General features: G+C 53.4%; 1 protein-coding gene across 14 annotated transcripts in view; it reads right to left on the bottom strand.

Annotated features, from left to right (window-relative positions):
• Window positions 1-211: 211 nt before the first annotated feature.
• Window positions 212-22,837, bottom strand: part of LOC111833211 (rap guanine nucleotide exchange factor 2-like) — a 58,459-nt gene continuing 35,833 nt past the window's right edge. For 6 of the 14 annotated variants that reach the window (XM_072697865.1, XM_023791273.2, XM_023791281.2 and 3 more), the window contains 23 exons: window positions 19,488-19,619; window positions 15,948-16,125; window positions 14,380-14,516; window positions 14,086-14,244; window positions 13,795-13,947; window positions 13,545-13,709; window positions 13,230-13,337; window positions 12,931-13,134; window positions 12,320-12,428; window positions 11,804-12,047; window positions 11,537-11,694; window positions 11,176-11,190; window positions 10,038-10,278; window positions 9,131-9,514; window positions 8,764-8,975; window positions 8,548-8,671; window positions 8,016-8,039; window positions 7,145-7,368; window positions 6,891-7,052; window positions 6,453-6,596; window positions 4,977-5,178; window positions 4,411-4,883; window positions 220-1,033 (listed from right to left, as the gene is read on the bottom strand). In XM_072697865.1, coding sequence (XP_072553966.1) covers window positions 723-1,033; window positions 4,411-4,883; window positions 4,977-5,178; window positions 6,453-6,596; window positions 6,891-7,052; window positions 7,145-7,368; window positions 8,016-8,039; window positions 8,548-8,671; window positions 8,764-8,975; window positions 9,131-9,514; window positions 10,038-10,278; window positions 11,176-11,190; window positions 11,537-11,694; window positions 11,804-12,047; window positions 12,320-12,428; window positions 12,931-13,134; window positions 13,230-13,337; window positions 13,545-13,709; window positions 13,795-13,947; window positions 14,086-14,244; window positions 14,380-14,516; window positions 15,948-16,125; window positions 19,488-19,619 — 4,263 coding nt within the window. In that variant the 3' untranslated portion in view covers window positions 220-722. Of the gene's footprint in view, window positions 1,034-4,410; window positions 4,884-4,976; window positions 5,179-6,452; window positions 6,597-6,890; window positions 7,053-7,144; window positions 7,369-8,015; window positions 8,040-8,547; window positions 8,672-8,763; window positions 8,976-9,130; window positions 9,515-10,037; window positions 10,279-11,175; window positions 11,191-11,536; window positions 11,695-11,803; window positions 12,048-12,319; window positions 12,429-12,930; window positions 13,135-13,229; window positions 13,338-13,544; window positions 13,710-13,794; window positions 13,948-14,085; window positions 14,245-14,379; window positions 14,517-15,947; window positions 16,126-19,487; window positions 19,620-22,837 lie in introns of all 14 variants that reach the window. The other 8 variants (XM_072697866.1, XM_072697869.1, XM_023791264.2 and 5 more) reach the window with 7 other exon arrangements.

The raw sequence follows: 22,837 nt of genomic DNA, 5'->3' as shown, positions 1-22,837 counted from the left end.
CGATGTGTGTAAACAGGAAGGGAGTGGCTGGGGTGGTGCCCTGCTGCTCCTGAGGGCTGCCCCCAGAGCAGGCTGCTGCCACGGCCATTTCTCCCCGAGCATCACGGGTCCCCAGAATGCCGAGCGTCTGTCCAGTCCCGGTGACGGACCGGCAGGGCACTGCGAGCCCCCGGCAGCTTTAAGGCGGGGAGGAACTCAGCACCTGTCGCTGGGGGGGGAGTGGGGGGGTTGAGTTCTTTTTTGCTGCAAAAACACATCCAGCAGATGGCGGCCTTCTCAGACGGCAGATACCTGCTCATCTGTGGGGGAGGGGGACAGACAGGGGTCAGTACAGGCGAGAAAAACGCAGCTTTCCAGAAAACAAGCGGTGTGAACACCGAATGACTCAAAATAACACGCGGCATGAAGTGAGTCACATGACAAATAATGCAAATTAAAACTTCGCTACGTATCACATGTAATTCTGACAAGTACACAGTTGCAATGAAATGCGCCTACTAAAGAAAAATGTGTGTAAAATAAAGGGTGTAGTGGGTGGGGGCTGAGCTGGAGGGAGGAGAGCAGATGGGGGGTGTTCCAGTCGCGGCCACCAGGGGACACTGAGCATGCGGGGTCTGGCACACGGCTCTGAGATGCGGGGGACGCCACACCACGGCTCGTACAGCGCATGCACCGGCAAAGAACTGAGAGGGTTACCTGCCGCCGGCTGGCCCGCCTCTCACTCACGGCCTGGCACTCTCAGGGGTATAAGCGCCTGTCTTCCTCAGAGGAACAAGTTTTGGGGACAAGGACTCACCCTCTTCCTCAGCCGGCGGCCCCTGGGCCGGGAGGCGGGGGGGCCGCGGGCTGGGCCGGGCCGGTGGCTGCGGGGGGTCACTCGTATGAGCGACCATGCGCGACCTCTGCAGCGCCACGTTATAGTCGGGGGGTTTGCGGCCGACGTGGGGCGGGGTCTTGCCGAAGTCGGAGATGGTCAGGGCCGTGTAGCCGGGGGGCGTCGGGGGCGGCTCCCGGAAGCGGCCGTCTCTGCGAGCTGGGGCCACGGACACAGGAAGGGGGGAGGGGAGTTAGCGGGCCTGAAAATCTGAAATCGTGTACGGCAGAGTGACCAGAAGCAACACCCTGACAGCATGGAACAGGGCACTGCAGAGTGACCAAAAGTAACACCCTGACAGCATGGAACAGGGCACTGCAGAGTGACCAGAAGCAACACCCTGACAGCATGGAACAGGGCACTGCAGAGTGACCAAAAGTAACACCCTGACAACATGGAACAGGGCACTGCAGAGTGACCAAAAGTAACACCCTGACAACATGGAACAGGGCACTGCAGAGTGACCAAAAGTAACACCCTGACGACATGGAACAGGGCACTGCAGAGTGACCAAAAGTAACACCCTGACGACATGGAACAGGGCACTGCAGAGTGAGCAGAAGCAACACCCTGACGACATGGAACAGGGCACTGCAGAAAGAGCAGAAGCAACACCCTGAAAGCATAGAACAGGGCACTGCAGAGTGACCAAAAGTAACACCCTGACGACATGGAACAGGGCACTGCAGAGTGACCAGAAGCAACATCCTGACGACATGGAACAGGGCACTGCAGAGCGACCAGAAGCAACATCCTGACGACATGGAACAGGGCACTGCAGAGTGACCAAAAGTAACACCCTGACAACATGGAACAGGGCACTGCAGAGTGACCAAAAGTAACACCCTGACAACATGGAACAGGGCACTGCAGAGTGACCAAAAGTAACACCCTGACGACATGGAACAGGGCACTGCAGAGTGACCAAAAGTAACACCCTGACAACATGGAACAGGGCACTGCAGAGTGAGCAGAAGCAACACCCTGACGACATGGAACAGGGCACTGCAGAAAGAGCAGAAGCAACACCCTGAAAGCATAGAACAGGGCACTGCAGAGTGACCAAAAGTAACACCCTGACAACATGGAACAGGGCACTGCAGAGTGACCAAAAGTAACACCCTGACAACATGGAACAGGGCACTGCAGAGTGACCAAAAGTAACACCCTGACGACATGGAACAGGGCACTGCAGAGTGACCAAAAGTAACACCCTGACGACATGGAACAGGGCACTGCAGAGTGAGCAGAAGCAACACCCTGACGACATGGAACAGGGCACTGCAGAAAGAGCAGAAGCAACACCCTGAAAGCATAGAACAGGGCACTGCAGAGTGACCAAAAGTAACACCCTGACGACATGGAACAGGGCACTGCAGAGTGACCAGAAGCAACATCCTGACGACATGGAACAGGGCACTGCAGAGTGACCAAAAGTAACACCCTGACAACATGGAACAGGGCACTGCAGAGCGACCAGAAGCAACATCCTGACGACATGGAACAGGGCACTGCAGAGTGACCAAAAGTAACACCCTGACAACATGGAACAGGGCACTGCAGAGTGACCAAAAGTAACACCCTGACAACATGGAACAGGGCACTGCAGAGTGACCAAAAGTAACACCCTGACGACATGGAACAGGGCACTGCAGAGTGACCAAAAGTAACACCCTGACAACATGGAACAGGGCACTGCAGAGTGAGCAGAAGCAACACCCTGACGACATGGAACAGGGCACTGCAGAAAGAGCAGAAGCAACACCCTGAAAGCATAGAACAGGGCACTGCAGAGTGACCAAAAGTAACACCCTGACAACATGGAACAGGGCACTGCAGAGCGACCAGAAGCAACATCCTGACGACATGGAACAGGGCACTGCAGAGTGACCAAAAGTAACACCCTGACAACATGGAACAGGGCACTGCAGAGCACGCAGAAGCAACACCCTGACAGCATGGAACGGGGCACTGCAGAGTGACCAAAAGTAACACCCTGACAACATGGAACAGGGCACTACAGAGTGAGCAAAACTAACACCCTGACAACATGGAACAGGGCACTGCAGAGTGAGCAGAAGCAACACCCTGACAGCATGGAACAGGGCACTGCAGAGTGACCAAAAGTAACACCCTGACAACATGGAACAGGGCACTGTAGAGTGACCAAAAGTAACACCCTGACAGCATGGAACAGGGCACTGCAGAGTGACCAAAAGTAACACCCTGACGACATGGAACAGGGCACTGCAGAGTGACCAGAAGCAACACCCTGACAGCATAGAACAGGGCACTGCAGAGTGACCAGAAGCAACACCCTGACGACATGGAACAGGGCACTGCAGAGTGAGCAGAAGCAACACCCTGACAACATGGAACAGGGCACTGCAGAGTGACCAGAAGCAACACCCTGACGACATGGAACAGGGCACTGCAGAGTGACCAAAAGCAACACCCTGACGACATGGAACAGGGCACTGCAGAGCGACCAAAAGCAACACCCTGACGACATGGAACAGGGCACTGCAGAGCGAGTGGTGGCATTATGAAATGAGATTCCACAAACTGACCGGCAGCATCACTGTAACAACCTGAGACGGAGCACTGCAGAGTGACTGGCAGCATCGCCGTAACAACATAAAATAGGGTACCACAGGGCAACCAGCAGCATTACTGTGGCAATATAAAATGGGGTACTGGAGAGCAATGGGTAGCATCGCCATGACAACATGAAAAGGTACCGCAGGGCGACTGGCAGCATCGCCATGACAACATGAACCTGGGTACCACGGGACGACTGGTGGCATAACCATGAGAATATGAAACTGGGCACTGGAGAACAACTGGCAGCATCACTATGACAATATGACATGGGGTACCAAAGGGAGACTGGCGGCATCACGGTGATAACGCGAAACAGGGCATCGCACAGCGACTGGCAGCATTATCGTGACCACATGAAATGGGGCACTATAGGTGACAGCACAAGATAAGCAACTGTTTCACTGCCATCCATCATCCCTCATTCCGTTGCTTAGCCTGGACAGAGTCACAAAGGGGTGGAGATTGGGGGCTCACTGGATTGGATGCTAGTCCATCTCTCTCTCTCTCTCTCTCTCTCTCTCTCTCTCACACACACACACACACACACACACACAGAAAGACAGACAGACTCTCACACACGCCTATGCACAAAGACACCCACACACACACACACACACACACACACACAGAAAGACACATAAAGACAGTCTCTCTCTCTCTCTCTCTCACACACACACACACACACACACACAGAAAGACAGACAGACTCTTTCACACACACACACACACACACACACACACAGAAAGACACCCACACATACACACACACACAGACCAATTCAAAGACTAATTCACAAATTCAGCCCCAAGTCCTTAGGGCAGCGGGTGGGAAATCAACATGAAAAAACAGGTGAAATCCACACACACACAGCTGCCCAATATATCACCTCTAACAATAATTATCAGGATAACATAGTGAGGGCGGGGCTTACCGACAGGGCCCCGGGGCGTCCCGGAGGCGGTGCTGCCGTGCAGTGCCCGGCCGTGCTGCTTCGGTTCCTCTGCGCCTCCAGACGGCACGCTGTCCATCTCCACCTCAGGGTTCACGTCCTTCCCCCCCCGCCGTTTGATGGTTCCCGTGTCCCCCTCCGAGTCCTCCCCCCAGTAGGCGGGCGAGGATGCCCAGCTCCCGCGGGCCCGGCCAGGATCGGGGGTGGCCCGGCCTGGCCCAGCCCCGTGCTCGGAGAAGTTCGACCGGTCAGAGGAGATCGAGTCCCGCCAGTGGTGGATGGTCTGGATGTTATCGTGGGAGCCGCTGGAGCAGGACGTCCAGCTGCCGCGGCCACTGTCAGCGGCATCCAGGGAGGCCCGGTCCTGGTCCTGGGTCAGCTCCTCCAGGCTGGGGGAGGACAGGGCCGTGGTGCAGGAGTACAGGCCACGGGCCTCGCCCACCGAGGAGTAGGAGCTGAGGGGGGACAGGGGACAGGGTACAGGGGAGGGTCATTAGGGGTCATTAGGGGGAGGCTCTCATCACTCTGATTGCTGTGGTCCGACTCACCCCAGGCTGTACTGGTCGGGGTCCAGGGTGGCCCGGCGCTCCATGCGGCCTCCCCCGGGGCCGGCCTCCATGGCGCTGATGGAGTGCCGCTGTCGGCGCTCATCCTGGATCAGGTCGAAGGATGAGTTGCTGAGCAGGCTGGAGCGCGACGACCGCTCGCTGTGGCCTGAGTCGGAGAAGGTGTCCGCCGTCCGAAAATAGCCTGAGGGTGGGGGTGTCAGCTTCGTGTTAATGGTCATGCTGTCAATCACCACCAGACACAGCGCTGCCATTATCGAGATATCATTATAGCGACGCCATGAGCCCGGAGCGCTGGGACACGAGCCATTAGCGGGGCGTCCTCTGGAAAACGCGGGCAGAGGCGGCTAATGAACACGAAGGGCAGGACTCTGAAGGAGCTTAGCGAGAGCCTATGACTATGCGGCACACAACCGGCACACAACCGGCACACAAGAGCCACAGCGCCACATGCTGGTGGCTCCCAAAGCCGCTGCTCACTGTTCACTGTACGTGCAGTGGCGCAGTTCACCACCACTCAAACCATCTACTAGCCCCCTGTTGGGCACAAACAGTCACTACAGTCTTTTTAAATAAGCTCATTCCTTATTTAGGAGATGCTGAAGCAGCTACAATCTTCTGATTGTACTTGCTAGCTGTTTATTTAGTTTTTGAAACATCTGCGGGGGGGGAGGCCAAGAAAACATCGAACCCCCTCCTGGGTTCATGCAGGGTTTGCACCCAACGGAGCTCTTAATCAAAGAGGCTTGATTGAATTACAATTAAAATCGCCTGACATCTGCTACTTGGGAATTTTCCATAAATCTTAATTGCACTAAATTAACCGTTACATGTTTGTCTTAATAAAATGGGCTCCATTTATTTCACCAGAACTTTAACAAGCAATACATTTTAGTCGACTGTGTATTAGTTAAAGGCTACAAACAAACTCATTACCTGAAAATCAATAATGAAACCTGGATTACTCACTCTAAAGCTGTTTTGGGTTTAACAGTCGAATAATTTAAAAGAATCTTCGTTCATTTTAATGTGGCTTAGACAAAGTGCACCGCACAGAGTAATTATTTCAATCAGCAGCTCAATCAAGCCTAATGAGTGAAGCGGCCAGACCTGGCATGTGCTGGGGATCGAGATTAGCTCTCTCCTCCCTGCTGATCTTATGTTCTGCTGCTCATCACACCCTACGAGACTCTGCCACGTTAATAACGGTGTCTGACGAGTGACCATCACCATCTCAGACAGCAAGGCGAGTCACTGGAGTCGCTCGGCAACCTCGCACTAATTCTGTGACAAGAGCAAATACCTGTAAACAGCATACACCACCCGGACATTTACTGCAGGAAATCAATCAACGTTCCGAGTCGGTGACATGCTGCTGCAGCTGTGAGTGGCAGTTGCTCGACTCTCCACTAGGGGGCAGCAGCCACACGTAACAGACTGCCTGGGTCTGCAGCGTACCTTTGCGCGGAGAGCTGCGTGGAGAAAGAGGAGGCGAAGACAGATGGGACGATGCGCTGGAGATGCTGTCTTCCGTCTGCTTCCTGTGTCGATCACCGGCTTCGTCTGACAGCATCTTCTTTAAGGCCTGAGGGGAACTCCCCCCTTGAAAGGAGAAATATTTATACGAAGAGTTATACACAAAAAAGTAAAAAATAAAATTATAATAAAAAAAGGACCAGTGTTTTAATGACATATCAGCCAACTAGCTTTGGCTGATATGCCATGAACATAATGTCTAAAATTTCATACAAGCTTGAATCATAAACTCGCACCACTAAAATAAAGCACAGTTCCATTATCACCGAAACAAACCAGCTCCTGATCTTGTACATCTTTGAACAATCGAGGACCTATTTCCTGTAGGAAGAATCACCAGATTCCCCTGCTCTCTCTTACCAAAGGCCGGCAGGTCCTTCGCCGGCACCTTCTTGTGAGTAGTGTAGTGTAGCCCAGCCGCCATTTGCAGGTTTCCTTTCTGCTGTGACGCCCTCTGCAGGCCAGTCCGCTGGACCACGGGGGATGTGTCGGGCTTCCGCTTGTCACCAGCACCCTTGGGCACTGAGAGGGGGCAGCGACTGTCATGTTATTTGACCTGTGCGGTGATGGAGCAATTCGACTGCACACTGCCCCTAGAGGTGAGGAGGACTCACAGGTGCTGGAGGAGGGCTCGCACTGCAGGGACATGGTCTGCAGGGTGTCCTCGCTGGTGTCCAGCGTCAGGTCGGACAGGTACTGGCGGACGCGCCTCGCCATCTGTGCGTCCTCGTACAGCTTCTTGGCGTTGAGGAAGGAGCTGCGGCGGACTCGCTTTTTGTGCCCACTGGCCTGTGCCACGTCCAGGACGGCCGCGCTGGCGCTGCCCTGACTCAGAGACCTGCACAGTGCCGGAAGAGACGGGCCGGGTCAAGACCGAAAAGCCGTCTCCGGTCTCAAACACGCGAGTCGGCATTCCGTCCGTGAAGGAGCGCGGCATGCCGGGGGTCCGACCACGCCCTGCATGCATCTGCCGCTCGCTGCCATTAGTGTCCACTCACACGGCTACGGCACACGGCGCGAGACGTCGGCATCTCTGCTCCAGCAGAGGGCGACGTGGTAATGTTAACAGCTGTATTAGGCATGCAGCTGGCGAGCTTCCCTGCCGAGGTTAATCCACACCTGCACATGGGAATCCCGCCCCCCCCCCAAACCGCTGTTAACAGGAAGGAGGCTGCCCTCCATTATGACAGCGGGAAGTACTTTACATTATTAATACTTTGATAAGTGACCTTTCAATTCAAAATCTGGAAACGTATCAGGCCGAAATGACTTGATTTTGAAGACTAAGATTATTCATGTCATTTCTTTCGGTGAATTATAGGAAACGTGGCGATATTTTGTGATAGTCTACGGGAGCCCATGTGCAGGAGATGAATGTCTATGAATGAAAAGCTTAAAACGGAAACGGAGGTGAAGGCTTGGGGGAAATGCAGCCAGGCAGGCAGAGGAAGGGTCACAGGCCAAAGGTCAGAGATCGGCACTTACCCAAGACTCCTCCACTTCTTCTTCCTGTAAGTGAGAGGCGTGAACAGAAAAGCATGAGGACAGAAGGAAGGCAGGGAGACAGAGGAGTGAACGGCTGAGGAAAGACGTCGGAACGGGCCGTAACCAAAAGGCCAAGGAGACTGTGCGCTGTCAGTGACTGCCTGGCTTCAACCAATGGGGAACCTATGAGGAGCGTGACTGACAGCACGCCAACCCCGCCCATCTCCCCTCCCACCGTGGGATCTGAAGCCTCATTTCTTCCATCACTAGCCGCTGACATCATGAAGCTCTCCCACAATACTGAGTCACCCACAACACCGGACCACACAGGACGGAAGCTGCACTGACGAAGAGACTGGAGTCAAATGGACCGTGACCGAGGAACTGAGCGCCGGCAGAAGAGGAACCAGGGATCCTCCCCAAACAGCCCAGTGGTACTTAAGCGCTGTCCATAGGAGCTCGCCTCAAACAGAAGCCAAAAAGCGACTAAAAACAGGGGCTGGTGTCCCCGATGGCCGGACGTCCCGCTTACCTGGTCCTGAACATCAGCGCAGGGTCCATGTTTATAGAAGCCATGCGCCCAACATGGCGGACCTCTTTGGCTATCATCCTGAGCTTCTCAAAGTTCACCAGACCGTCAACCTTGGAGTCATTGCCTTAGAATGGAGGAAAACATCATTATGTAAACAATGGTCGGCGAAACGGCTGGCATCTAATATTTGGTGGGAAAACCAGGAGTGCTAGTTACCTTCGTGCAAAAACGTCAGGTCCTTCTTGATGACAGGGAAGAGGGGGATTATAGGAGGGTGGAGGTTCTGATTGTTCAGGACATTGCGGTACTTGGCCATGTTCCTAGAAGGGTCAAAGAGGTCCTGGAGATCTTGAAAGAGTTTCTCATACTTGCTGGGAAGTTTTTCCCATGTCCCTCGTAGCCTGGACACTGGAGCCAGATTCAGCCCGCTGGGAAACAGTGAGGAATATTATGCCATACTGTGTGTAATGATCCAAAAAAGCATTTCACTAAAAGCAGCCTAGATTACCATCTGCAACTCCACCAAACAGAAGCACAACAAAGCAGGCAATTTTCAGTCCCGAGAAGCCCATGTGCAGGTCACCTGATGATGGAGAACATGGAGTTGAAGTTCTTGCACTCGCGGCAGTGCAGGGCAATCTTGATAAAGTGCTTGATGATCTTCATCCTCTTCAGCTGGTTGGGCTCGCGCACAATCTCCGAAGCCACCCAGAAGGTCTCCTGGTTGACCACCTCCTCGAACTTCTTCAGATTTTCCGAGCCCGTCTTAGACTTGAGCTTGAAGAGGTCGTCGACGTACTCGGTGGGTTCGATCTTGCAGAAGAGCTCGAAGTTCCTCACCGAGAGCTGTGTGGCCACCTCCACCGTGCTGAGCTGCAGCAGGGAGATCTGGCTCTCCCTCAGGAGGTCCTGTGCGTCTTCGTCTGAACACAGCGTCTCCGTCTCCATGTTGTTCTTCAAGTAGTACCTACAACATAGCACACGGGACGCATTCGGAGCTACTGGGGCTGCTCATCCATGAGTTCCGAACAAAATAAAACCCTGTGTTTCATTGTTATTAATTATTGTACCTTTCACTTGTATTTCAGAAATACTTTTAAATTTACTCTTTAATTTACAATTTAGACAGCAGGGTCAGAGAATCCCAGTGTTTCTCGACCCAGTCCTTGAGGACCACCAGACTGTCCACATTTTTATTCCCTCCCAACTCCCAGCACACCTAACCTAAACAAGCATGCAATCAAGAACAATGAATACCTGGTACAGGTACTATACCTAGGAGGGAGTAAAAATGTGGACTGGCTGGGGGTCCCCTAGGACTGGGTTGGGAAACACTGCCCTGGAGCAGTTTTGAGCCCAACAGCAAAATCAATGTGAACCGACAACCTTCCGATCACAGACACGGCATCCTGACCAGCCCATATTTGGGACTCTCTGTGCCCCAAGCACAAGTAGGTATCTTTCAATGAAGGCCCCCTGCGAGCTCCCACCTTCCGCTCAGCTGGATCTTATCTGCCAGCTTGGAGAGCTGCTCGGGCAGCCGCCGCTGCTTGATGACGCCCTCGGGGGTGACGGACACCTCGCACAGCGAATAGGCCTCCGGCGTCGCCGTCAGGGCGAACTCGCGGATGGCCTGGACCACCACCTCCCTGGCCGTGGTGTCTCTGCTGATCATAATGTAGCGGCTCTGCTGGTCGGCTTTGTAGACCTTCAGCACCTGATCTGCCAAATCTGCGATACATTAAGCGGGTCTGTTACCAAGTTTACTTTAAAGGGAATGAAAAGCTTGGATTTAATTGGCCTCCACCAAATTACCTTTGGGGGGGGGGGGGGGGGAATAGCTCTAAATCAGACCATGCAGATGAGATTTTGGCAAATGTGATTTTAAATTGATTCCACGGCCATAGGGAAGCAGCATTCCTGTGGGTCGCTCTTGTAATCATTCAGAATGTATTTAAAGGGGTGTATCACTTTAAATAAATCCAGTGGAATGAGGCAACAGAAAAGAGCCTATTACCATGCACACAGCAGAGAAGCTGTTTACTTCTTATTTGATAATCGTTTGTAATCCGTTCCCATTCAAATTCAATAAAAAAAATAAAAAAAAATTCAAATCTCGCTGCTCTCATCGCTGAAAACTCAGTGGACGGCCCTGGTGTTTGTAAGCCGCACGTGGGCCGTGGCGTTTGAGGACTCGTGTAATACCGTTAGCCCTCTAGTGTACAAACACGTGTTAGCGTGCAAGCTCAACACACCCAGCCCAAGAGCGGGTGCAGCCTGAACACGCCAGCAGTGGGGTGGTGATCAAGAACGTTCATCTTGGAGAAGGAGAAGTCAAAGGAATCCAACTGTACGCACAGCAGAACACAGAGTCTGGAAACTCTCACACATTCAGCCGACATCATCCCCAAACACGATTCATGTGGTATATATAACACACGTCTGAGAGTGAACTGAAGAAAGGTGAACAGAATTTATAGCCAACAATAAGCCCAAGTATGATTTTCTGGTGGAGTTTTTGGTAAAAAAAAGGAAATCAATTTAAAAGAAATTTCCTGAAGTATAGGAAAGATCAGGAGAGTTATATGAAAGGCAAGCAGGAAAGAGCGGACGGATCTCAATACTTACTAATCTCTACCGGTGCTGAAAGATACACAGAAAGTACATTTTATATAAAGGAAGCAGGAACACTTTGTACTTCACTGGAAACATCTGCATTTGGTCTGAAACTCATTCCTTTGGCCAGAGCATGTCATTGAGGGTCTGTATTGAAAAGCACCACCATGAAACGTGGGACAGATATTCTGTAACGCAAAGACACGAGTGCAGCCTCTCTCTCTCTCACTCACTCACATACACACACACACACACACACACACACACACACACACACAGAATCTTTGCCGAACATTTGGCTGAAACTGAAGTTGAGGAGGAAGGTCTGAATGCATGTTTTCCACTGCAGTAGGGGTAACAAGAGCACCCTCACCAGGCGAGTTGCTGAAGTCCAGGATGCGGTGGTGGGACTGCAGGAGGTCGGGGTTGCTGGAGGAGAGGTTCCCGCTGACTGGGAGCGTGGGGTGGATCTGTTTAGACTGCTTCATCCCTACAATGCTGTCATCCTGAGACTGCCCGATTCCCACGTCACTAGGGGGCAGCAGAGAGCTCACTTTAGGATCACTGGCTTTTTAAAGGGACTTAACCCTCAGAAATGAATAACGTATGAGGATGAATTCAAAACGACTCTCCTGCTCACTTGTATGGCTTTTGGGGCAGAATACTGATGCGCTTCTTGTCAAAGATCTTCTTAAGCTTGTTCTTGCTGATGACGGTGTTGGGTTTGGCCTTCTTGTTGGCCTTCTCGAGGTTCATGACCTGCTCCACATCCATGGCCAGGTCAGGGATGGAGTGCCGGCTGCCCTTCTTGATGTCCCCGATCTTGGGGAGATGTGGACCCATGTTCTTCTCCTCTACTGGCATGGTCAGGAGCTCCTTGAATACTGCAGTCAGACAACGATGCATTATGGCAGAAAATGACAGGCAGTTGACCACTATCTATAAAATAAGATAAATAGTCCCTCCCGACCCCAAATACAAGAAACGAAAAAAATCAAAAACATCCTAATTTTCTTAAGACTAGTCTTTGTAACTTGCTGCATTTTGGTAAGAATCTACTAGAATAAATTTGGCCAAAACAAGCCTAGGGCAGCCACTGGCATTGGGAGTCATTTCCCCTATTGACCACCAGCAGCGCTCCAGAGCCCAAGCTCACCTAACAGGTTTGTTTTCACAGTGATAGACAGGTGAGTGTTGTTCTTCAGGATCTCGCTGGCTTTTGACAGCGGCACATTCTCGAAGCTCTGCCCGTTAACCTCCAGTATCTGCGAGGGGAGATGACACAGAGATTACGAATCCCCAGCATGCAAAGAAACACTTCTTAGATCTTCGAGGGGATCTGAGGGAGAAGAGGGATCAGGGCGGAGCCTAGCCAGGATGAAGGGCGAGCCCCCCTTTGACTCTCCGTGCGGCGTTTCCTGCCCCCTCATTAAAGCACAGCCCCCCCAATCTGCCGGCACATTAGTGCTTACAGATAAGCAGCCGTTTTGGGGACTCGATAACGGAGTGATGAAAGGGCAGTCAGCTGGAAGGCCTGACGTTATCTCCAAATGTCATGACGGCAGAGTGTGTGGAGAAGCACCGGGCCGTACTGCAGGCAAACGGTGAAGCGCAAACTCCATAAACAGGAAGGATCTCCTGAAGAAAGTCCCCTAAGGAAAACCTCTAAAAGCCAGACGTATGGCAAGTAGGATAAAACCAGTAAAACCAGAGAAACCGTAACGTGACCAGCCTTCTCAGATGGGGAGGGAGACACGAGAGCCACACCTGATCTCCTCGCTTGAGGCCGACCTCCGCCGCCTTGCTGTCCGCCTGCACGCTGTCCACGAAGATGCGGAAGCCCTGCTCCGAGCCGCCCAGCAGCGTGAAGGGCAGCGGAGCCTCGCGGGATGGCTTGGTCAGGGTCAGCACCCGCAGCTTCGCCTTGGCCGCACAGGCGATGTTCAGCAGTCTCAGGTGGCCGCTCATTTTCTGTTATTGTTCAGGATAAAGACCGATGAGGCAAGTTCGCCGTCATTCACAGAGACGCAGACCGCCGCAGAGCCCCGGGCAGACGGGCCACACACCTCTCTTTCCAGATTGCTCTCAAACTCCTCCAGAAAGCGGGTCATAGCGGCGTCTCCTTCAAAGTCGTTGAAATGATTGTTCACCCACAGCAGAACTACCCGTGTCACCTGGAGGGAAACAACATTTGCATTCAGAAATCTCTCATTTTAAGTTTATAAACTCATAGTTTTATTCCTATTGCTATGATATATTTATGTTATCCTCTACAATGTAGACTTTTGACATCAAATGTACTTATTCAGGTTATTTAAAAAAACTTCACCAAGATGTAAACCTGCCCTCAGTTGCCATGAAGGACCTATCACATGGCATACCTTATCCCTTAAGCTGGGATCATTAAACCACTCGAGGAGCTTCTTGCCCACAATCATGGGACTGGAGAGGAAGGTCCGGTAGGTGAGCAGGAAGTCCTCGATGAAGGTGGGGTCTACCACGGAGTGTTCCTCCACCAGGTGCATGGTCAGTCTCTCCGCAGTGCCCTGCGGGAGGAAGGCCGGTTGGCAGTGAGACCCCTATCGGCGCTAAGCAGCCATGCCTTAAGGGAGGCCGGGATTTCTGCAAGACCTTGATGACGATGTGGCCCTTCCGGGTGCCGGTGCGGTCCAGCTCGCGGTGCTCTTTCACCATGACGATCTCGCCCTCCTCTTCCACCTTCTGCATGTTCTTCTCCACTTGGTTAAGGATGCAGCAGTAATCTTGCTGGGCTATGCACACAAACTGCAACAGACAGAGCTCATCAAGTCAGTAGGAGGACTTCGACGAATCCCTTCGAAAACAGGAAGTCAGACAGGAATGTCGGCCCTTCGACACAGTATCTACACCACGGCCCGCCGGCCTCCAGTCAGGCAGTCCCACCTGGCAGTCGTCCACCTTAGTCTTCATGACCCCCTTCATGAGCTCCTTCTCCAAAGTGGGCGAGACACCAAAGCTGTTGCCCATGCAGAGGATCTCGGTCCTCCCGTCTGGGTGAGTCACCTCCACGGAGCCGTTCAGGATCACTGACCAGGAGTCCAGCTGAGCCAGGAGACAGAGCCAATCAACGTGAAAAGGATGCAGCACAGCTGGGGTGTGGCTGGTATATGCAGTGCCAGGCCATCGACAGTGCTCAGTGACCCCAACGTGGACCAGGGCACAAAGTGGCCCGCTCACCTCCTCCCCGTCATTGAGCACGATGGTTCCAGCACGTTCCACCACAGCGAACACCATGACAGCACACAGCTCTCTCCGCACGGACATGGTCATGTTGGCGAATGCTGGTAGCTGGTGCATGAACTCCAGGAGCTGCTCTGTGGTGGGAGAAGCAGCTAAACATCAGAATCAAAAGCCAGAGCTCAACATCTTCCAGCGAATCATCCCTCGAGATCATCCCCGTCTATAGCGCAACATCTGCATCTCCCAGCAAAACATCCCTCATGACATTATCTCCATCCATAGTGCAACATCTGCATCTCCCAGCAAAACATCCCTCATGACATTATCTCCATCCATAGCGCAACATCTGCATCTCCCAGCAAAACATCCCTCACGACATTATCTTCATCCATAGCGCAACATCTGCATCTCCCAGAAAAACATCCCTCATGACATTATCTCCATCCATAGCGCAACATCTGCATCTCCCAGCAAAACATCCCTCATGACATTATCTCCATCCATAGAGCAACATCTGCATCTCCCAGCAAAACATCCCTCATGACATTATCTCCATCCATAGCGCAACATCTGCATCTCCCAGTGAAACATTCCTCACATCATCATCTAAATCCATAGCTCAAGATCTGCATCACCCAGTGAAACATCCCTCATGTCATCATCTATATCCATCGCTCACCATCTGCATCACCCAGTAAAACATGCCTCATGACATCATCCCCATCCACTCACCTACCTTCTGGAATATCACTCCTTCCTGTTGATTCCATTTCAATTAGATTTTAAATGACTTCTAAATGTAATGATAAGCCGCGCCTGAGGAAACAGCATGCTGACACCCCAGGAAATGAGCATAGCAGCCATAAAGAGCAGGACCGAGACTCCCCCCAAACGTTACTAATGAGATCAATGGGAGGGAATGGCTTTGCATGCTCTGCTGTGGCTGCCCATTGTCAGCCGTGAAGCATTTGATCTGGGGTACAATGCCCACGTATGATCTCAGCCCTGCGGCTGCTGGGATGAATCCTGCTCCAGACCGCCCTCCAGAGGCCGTACCCTTGAGTATTCAGTGCTGGATTATGCAGTTAAAAGGCAGATTAGCCGCGGCTGAGCCTCGGTATGGCGGCGTGCTGCTTTCATTCAGAGGTGACCCACACAGAGTCCCGTGGCACGAGCCCGCAGCCGGCCGTGTCTCAGAGCTGCCTGTGGCGTCGGCGCACGTCAAGCTCACCGCACGGTGAGCCGAGAGCGGGGGGGGGGCGCCTAGAAAGCGTGATGGCTGAGGAAGGCTGTCCCCATGCACAAAATGTCACATGGTAGCGGAAGCCACACCCACTGACAGCACACCCAAGCCTGATCACCACTGGACGCACTATAGTGCCCCAGTCAGTACATTTTCCACACAGCATTTGGCCTCCATCGTCATATTAGCCGGGTTAGCACGCCTGCTAAGCAGATTCGCCGACCTCTTTAGCATCTTGAACTGACTACGACACACCTGCACGCTTTAGCACAAACTTCGCTGTCATGCGGGCTACATTAGCACACTTACTGCATAGACTCACCAATGTCGTCGTCCGTCCTGTCCATGGGGTCCTTCTCCAGACAGTCACGCACGATGTCCCGGCTCATAAGAGGGTCTGAGGCCCGCTCGATGTCTTCCTCATCGTCATCCTCCTCAGAGTCCACGGCCGTCTCGAGGAGGCCGCTGAGGTCCATGTCACCCGGCTCGTTTTCCGTGGCCTGGGGGGGGGGGGGGGGGGGGTCGGCAGAGTGAGCAGTGACACTCCACTCAGTGAGGCACATGGGGGCGCCATTTCAAACCCCAGGGTCAGCACAGTGATGTCACCATTGGGCCATTGAGCCAGGCCCTTAACCCCGAATTGCTCCAGGTGCTGTCGGATTCTGCTCTTTCAATGTTTGCAATGTACATTGGTCTGTATAAAACTGCCTGCCAGATTAATGTAATGCAGACAACTGGAGCAAAACTAGACGTCGAGATGAGTAACTCTGCAAAATGCACAGAGTCGTGAGCATTGACCAAATCGGCCCAACATGACACTTTAGAAAAAATATGAAATGAAAGTTTCTCATATTAACGGTTTATAAACCCTCATCATCAGGTCAATGCAGACGGTCGGCATGGATAACCATATGCAGCCATCATGCAGCTCGACTCCGGGGCTACGGAACCCCCCCTGAGATTTCTAGAAAACGCCATCACCACACCCGGCTACTTTAAGCCCGCAGCTAATACCCACCTACAGAGTAGTTATTAGCGTTAAAGATTCTCACTTTCCCAGCATCAATGTCTTCTGCCGACAAGAGCAGATGGAGGCAAAGCCGGAGAGATCGGCTTAGGTGCAGAAATCAGCCCCATCAGCAAGTGATAGGCAGACTGCAGCCTGCTTGTGTTTGGGAGAACTCTCAGCATAGGCGACCACGCAAGCACAGGCTGCCTTATGCTACGTCCGAGCCCAGCCTGCTGCTACACCCGAGCCCAGCCCGCTGCTACACCCAGGCCGTGCTACACCCGAGCCCAGCCCGCTGCTACACCCAAGCCCAGCCCGCTGCTACACCCAGGCCGTGCTACACCTGAGCCCAACCCGCTGCTACACCCAGGCCGTGCTACACCCAAGCCCAGCCCGCTGCTACACCCGAGCCCAGCCCGCTGCTACACCCAGGCCGTGCTACACCCGAGCCCAGCCCTCTGCTACACCCGAGCCCAGCCCGCTGCTACACCCAGGCCGTGCTACACCCGAGCCCAGCCCGCTGCTACACCCGAGCCCAGCCCGCTGCTACACCCGAGCCGTGCTACACCCGAGCCCAGCCCGCTGCTACACCCAGGCCGTGCTACACCCGAGCCCATCCCGCTGCTACACCCGAGCCCAGCCCGCTGCTACACCCAGGCCGTGCTACACCCGAGCCCAGCCCGCTGCTACACCCAGGCCGTGCTACACCCGAGCCCAGCCCGCTGCTACACCCAGGCCGTGCTACACCCGAGCCCAGCCCGCTGCTACACCCAGGCCGTGCTACACCCGAGCCCAGCCCGTTGCTACACCCAGGCCGTGCTACACCCGAGCCCAGCCCGTTGCTACACCCAGGCCGTGCTACACCCGAGCCCATCCCGCTGCTACACCCGAGCCCAGCCCGGTGCTACACCCGAGCCCAGCCCGGTGCTACACCCAGGCCGTGCTACACCATCTCTGTTCATTTACCTCCTTCCTTCCTCCCATGCAAAGCCAGGCTACATTTCATTATCATTTTTATTTTAAAAGATATCTCTGTCATCCTTACAGAAAGAGGAACACAGGCCTTACACATCTCCCCTCAGAGGAAATCTGGGGTCCCCACTCTATATATACACTTCTGAAGCCTGAGCTCCTGCACATGATTTAAAGTGAATGCCTGCCTGACAAACACAGGCCCATCTCCCCAGCACTAAACCCGAGCACAATGCCAAAATTTCTACAAAGGCCTATGAAATGAGCCATTCAGAACTACCCTGCAACACAGATTCCCTGGTTAACGCCCCACGCCCAGGCTGACTCAGACACGTCTTGCGTCTCGGTAAAAGTAAAGATGTATGGTGTGTAGCTCGTGGGTTAGGACTGTGACTGGAATGTTGCTGGTTCAAATGCCAAGGTCAGCAGTGTGATGTCGCCCCCAAATACTCCAGGGACAGTCTGACTCTGCTTTCTCAAAAATGTACATTACGCTGGATAAAAATATCGGCAAAATTAATGTAAAGGATAAATGTGCTCATCATAAATGTTTCAGGACTAATTACACAGATGTAAGAGGACCAATATGGCAACATTTTAAGCTGAAACCCATCGATACTAAGCACTGCAAGTGAACGACTGCAAAGAGCGTGTCTGCGCAGACGCACGCTGCATTCGATTAGGCTGCCGCTTCCTGCAGGCGGCGTGTAAGCAGACGGGATCCCTTAGTGGCCGACACGCATTGTCTCGCCGCTAATTAAGGCTCACAGACGCCGGCCCCCTCAGCAGAGTGGCCTTATCTATAATTGGGCGTCGTCCATCACGCCGGAAGGCTGCACTATTATTTTTTTTTAAACGTGCTGCTCTTGGATCAGCCTCTAAGCCATCTGAAGGAACGATTTGGGGATTTAACCAGGGGCCGGGCTGGCGCGTGGGCGGCCCCAGAGCGGTCTAGCAGTGGGGGGGGGGGGGGAGCTGCCGTCTCTCTCATGTCGGGGGGAGCGCAAAGCGCAATGCGCAAGAAATTCACACTTCAGGAGGGTGTGGGACGCGTCGCCCGCAGATCCAAGCTGTGCGGTTTCCATTCTCTTCTGAATCGTTCAGGGCGGGGGGGGAGGGGGAGGCGTACAGTTTAAAGCTGAGTTTCACTCAACATATGAAAGACCACGGGGGGGCGGTGGGGGGTGGGTGTGCAAGTAAGTAGATATAAAGTGCATTTCAAGATAGAAATGGAAACAAGGTCACACTGCTACAGGGGCTGCGACCCAAACGACGCCGGCGTTCAGCAGAGCACAGAGCAACCCTCCAGCTTACTGATCTGCATGTCAGCAGCCGGCTGCTGATTAACACAGAGAAGGCCCTCGGACCTGGAAGTGAGAGTCACGGTCGCCTAAGATGGAGGACCATCCATCCGGTTACTGCCGGCGGCGTCCGGGGCTGATGTCAAGCACGCGTCTACCGGCGCAGGAGCCGAGGGCGGATTAGCGGGGAAAGCAGATGGTGCCCTGATCGAGGGCAGGGGACAGACCCGGAGGACCCCATGGGCACTGCTGGGGGGGGGGGGGGGACCCACTAAGGACTCTCAGCCAATCGAGTCGCAAGGTACGGTAAACACATCAGTTGCACTTCAGTCACGAGAGACTGGACCAAAGTGTGGCTGGTGTCCATCAGCTGGCCGGTGAGATGGTGCTTATGAACACGCTGTAGGTGCTTCACTGGCCTTAACGCCATTATTCTCTTTTAATGCATCTATCTGAGAGCCATTTCCACACAATTCTTTATCTGACATCCTCAGTTTATCGCCAGTTATTATTTATTGTTACTGTCTTTTTAACGTCTTTTTTATGGTCTTTTTATGGTTTAAGGGGGGGTGGTGCTTACCTGGTAAATATCTGACAGGCTGCTGCTCCCAGAGTCACTGGTGATGCTACATCCTGAGTGGCTGGAGGTCACGTGGGTCACCTGAGGGTGGAGGCCGTCGGCCAGATGGTGCTTGGCGAAGTCAGCGGGGAGCTGGGTGGCAGGAGAGGCGTGATTAGACGCCACGGGTCTCGGTTTCGAGGCCGCGATTAAAGACATGGTCAGAGGCCATAGGTCTCGGCCAGAGGGTGCGGGTTACGGTTAGAGGCCACAATTAGAGCCATGGTCAGAAGCCACAGGTCTCAGTCAGAGGGTGCGGGTTGCAGTTAGAGGCCACGATTAGAGGTATAGTCAGAGGCTACAGGTCTCAGTTAGAGGGTGTGGATCTCGGTTAGAGGCTGTGAGTAGAGGCATGGTCAGAGGCCACAGGTCTTGGTTAGAGGGTGCGGATCTCAGCTAGAGGCCATGATTAGAGGCATGGTCAGAGGCCACAGGTCTCAGTTAGAAGGTGTAGATCTCTATTAGAGGCTGTGAGTAGAGGCATGGTCAGAGGTCACGGGTCTTGGTTAGAGGGTACGAATCTCGGTTAGAGGCCATGATTAGAGGCATGGTCAGAGGCCACAGGTCTTGGTTAGGGGGTGTGGGTCACGGTAAGAGGCATGGTCAGAGGCCACGGGTCTCAGTAAGGTGCACAAGCAAACTCCACGTACCAATCGGCTGTGGGAGGAGGCACCTGGGTGTTAATGTGGTGCAGGAGGGCAGTCAGCATTCCCCTCCCCTCGCAACATCATATCCCATTAACTACCCTGAGTCCCATGAAACGCTTCTCATCGGAGTTCAAATCAAAAGGCAAAGCCACACCCTGGGCGGGTAACAATCTCCGTATTACAGCATCACTCCACTGGTCATGTGTGTCGAAGACACCTAGCAGCACATTCTCAGACAACCAGCCTGTTATTAAAAGAAAAAGACACTTCAAATTAACTAAGATCTACAGAAGGTCTGCATGAAAGAAACAGAATCAGTGGAGCCCTACTTCACAAGTCCTGCTTATTATTCAAGGATTGTGAAATTACCCCAAATAACACCTCTAAAAATAATGGGAGGAAACGTGTCTTCACACGTTTTTTCCCCCAAAGCTTAACACGCAATTTCCTTCCAGCTCAAATCTCAGGAGAAAACCGAAAGCAATGACGTGAGGCTGTGACTGTAATCCCCTGGAGAATATCCTGCCAGAAGACGGCATTAGGAAGCAGAAAAAGCCAACAGTGAGGCTGGTCAACAAGGAAATGTCAGCAGGCCATGTGATCTGGCCCCCGTCCCCAGGACAAAGCTGCACTCTTGCTCCAGCAGCACCTTCTATCCCCCAAGGGGCCCAGCCACTCGTCCATCAGACCTGCTCCGAGCGATTAATGGTCCTCCGTGCTCTGATGGCCGTTTGAGTCTTGGGGGAAAATGGAAACACTCCTGAGGCTGACTGACCACACGCTGAAGCATCCAAGACTGAAATTCAGTCGATTCCTTTAGCCGGCTGATGCGAGGGGCTGCTTACAGTCATCAGGCCGATCTGCAGAGTCTTAGGGTAAAACATCAACAGTCCAGAAACTTACTAACCCGCCTCATGCTGGTCACGCTACCTGCCCCAACTTCACGACATACACGCCACGTTATGACACCGCAGCCCAACTCACTGTTCGACACACTAGCATTTACATGGATGCCATGTAATTGTGCAGTCTCTAGTGTGTACCACCAGAGAGTGTCTAGCAGACGACACACCACATGCATGGTCGAAGACAGCTGAAGGTTTCCTGATGATAAACAAGAAGAGAGTGGTGACTGACCGGTACGGCATGCTGATGAAATCCGGCATTTATTCTCAGAAGCCGGTAACGACCTTTAATGGCGGCTCCATGCTTCGCGATCAGCCACCACTCCCCTGTGCTTGTCAGAAAACAGCCACGGAGCATGCACCATTTGCTATGGACACACGGAGGCGATTAACAAGCAAACGCCAGACATTGATCTTTCAATAACCTTGTAAAGTGAAATGACGTCAGGGCTCAGCCGGGTGCTCTCGGGTTTCAGGCCTGGGGAGTGGCAGTCAGGCCCCATGAGACCTGCTTTGCGAGCGCCGTGCCTCGCAGACATCATTCCCCCAAACAGCCACATCCTTGAGTGGCCGACAAATGGCATCCTCCGAAATTCACCTTGTCTTTCTCAGAGCCAATTCACCATTTGTAACTCAAATTATCACTCAGAAACTTGTTGGTTCGAATCCCATCACCATTGGCACTGGCCCCAAGAGCAGACCCTCAATTTCAACAGCCCCAATTACTAGCTCACCCTCACCCCCACAAAAAAGCTAATTGTTTATCTGGTAGATAAATGCTGAATTAAATGCTGAAGTTTCCTCCCCCAGGTAAAACAACACAGCCCCCATGACATGAACCAGTTTCAGGTATCCAACCTCACAAAGCCCAACGCAGGGGACACACGCCAAAGAGCCATCGGAGCAGAGGAAAGGCCGTCTGTGAGCCTCCTTACCAGAAGGAAATCGCACCTACTCGGCGTGAAGGTCGCCCTGAAGCTATTACAGGGCTCCAAGGAGAGGACCGGGCCGGGCAGCGACCGGGCGGAAAAACAGCGCTCTGCCAAAACCGACCGAACACGGCCAGACAAACAGTCCTTGATACTGCCACAATGGCTGCCTGTGAGGCGCGATGCCTGGTGGAAACATGACTGAGGAAACGTCTGTATATGACTGTAAGACAGAGAGACACACAGGAGCGGCACGGAAACAGCGCAGTGGCACACAGTGAGGCTCCCGCGGCGGTAAAAGGCTCAGTTCAGAAGGTACACAAACCTCCATTTTCTGCGCAGAGCCCTGGATGCTCAGCAGCACTCGAGTCCACGGTCATGTGCTAATTACACCTCAGACGCCGGCAGGCTAATTAATGCGAGCGGGATGGACGCAGGAACGCTGCCTGCGCCGTGACGGCATGGACCCGAGGTGCTGCCGGGGACCTGACAGATCCCGCGAAGTGCCGAGCGGCGATGTCACTGCCTCCCGCGGACACCTCCGCTCAGGGACGAGACAGACCGAGAGCATCCATTAACATCGTCCCTGTTTTTTAAACGCAGAGCCACTGTAGGCACCCTCAGCGCTGCCAGCGCGCAGCCCCCTCGCTCAGGACGCATCATCTGTCAGCAGACATTTCCCAAGAGCGTTCGCGGGCCGCGCATCACACACGCAGGAAAACCGCTCCACGCCGAGGCTCCGAACCGCCGACCGCGCCGCCCAGCCCCAGCGGATCGCCGTCGCTCACTCACCCGTGCGGCGGCGGGCCAGAAGGATCGATTTGCCAGCA

Source organism: Paramormyrops kingsleyae, chromosome 12 (genome assembly GCF_048594095.1).
Source record: "Paramormyrops kingsleyae isolate MSU_618 chromosome 12, PKINGS_0.4, whole genome shotgun sequence".
In the NCBI taxonomy this organism is placed as follows: domain Eukaryota; kingdom Metazoa; phylum Chordata; class Actinopteri; order Osteoglossiformes; family Mormyridae; genus Paramormyrops; species Paramormyrops kingsleyae.
This window is presented reverse-complemented; position numbering and strand designations above follow the sequence as displayed.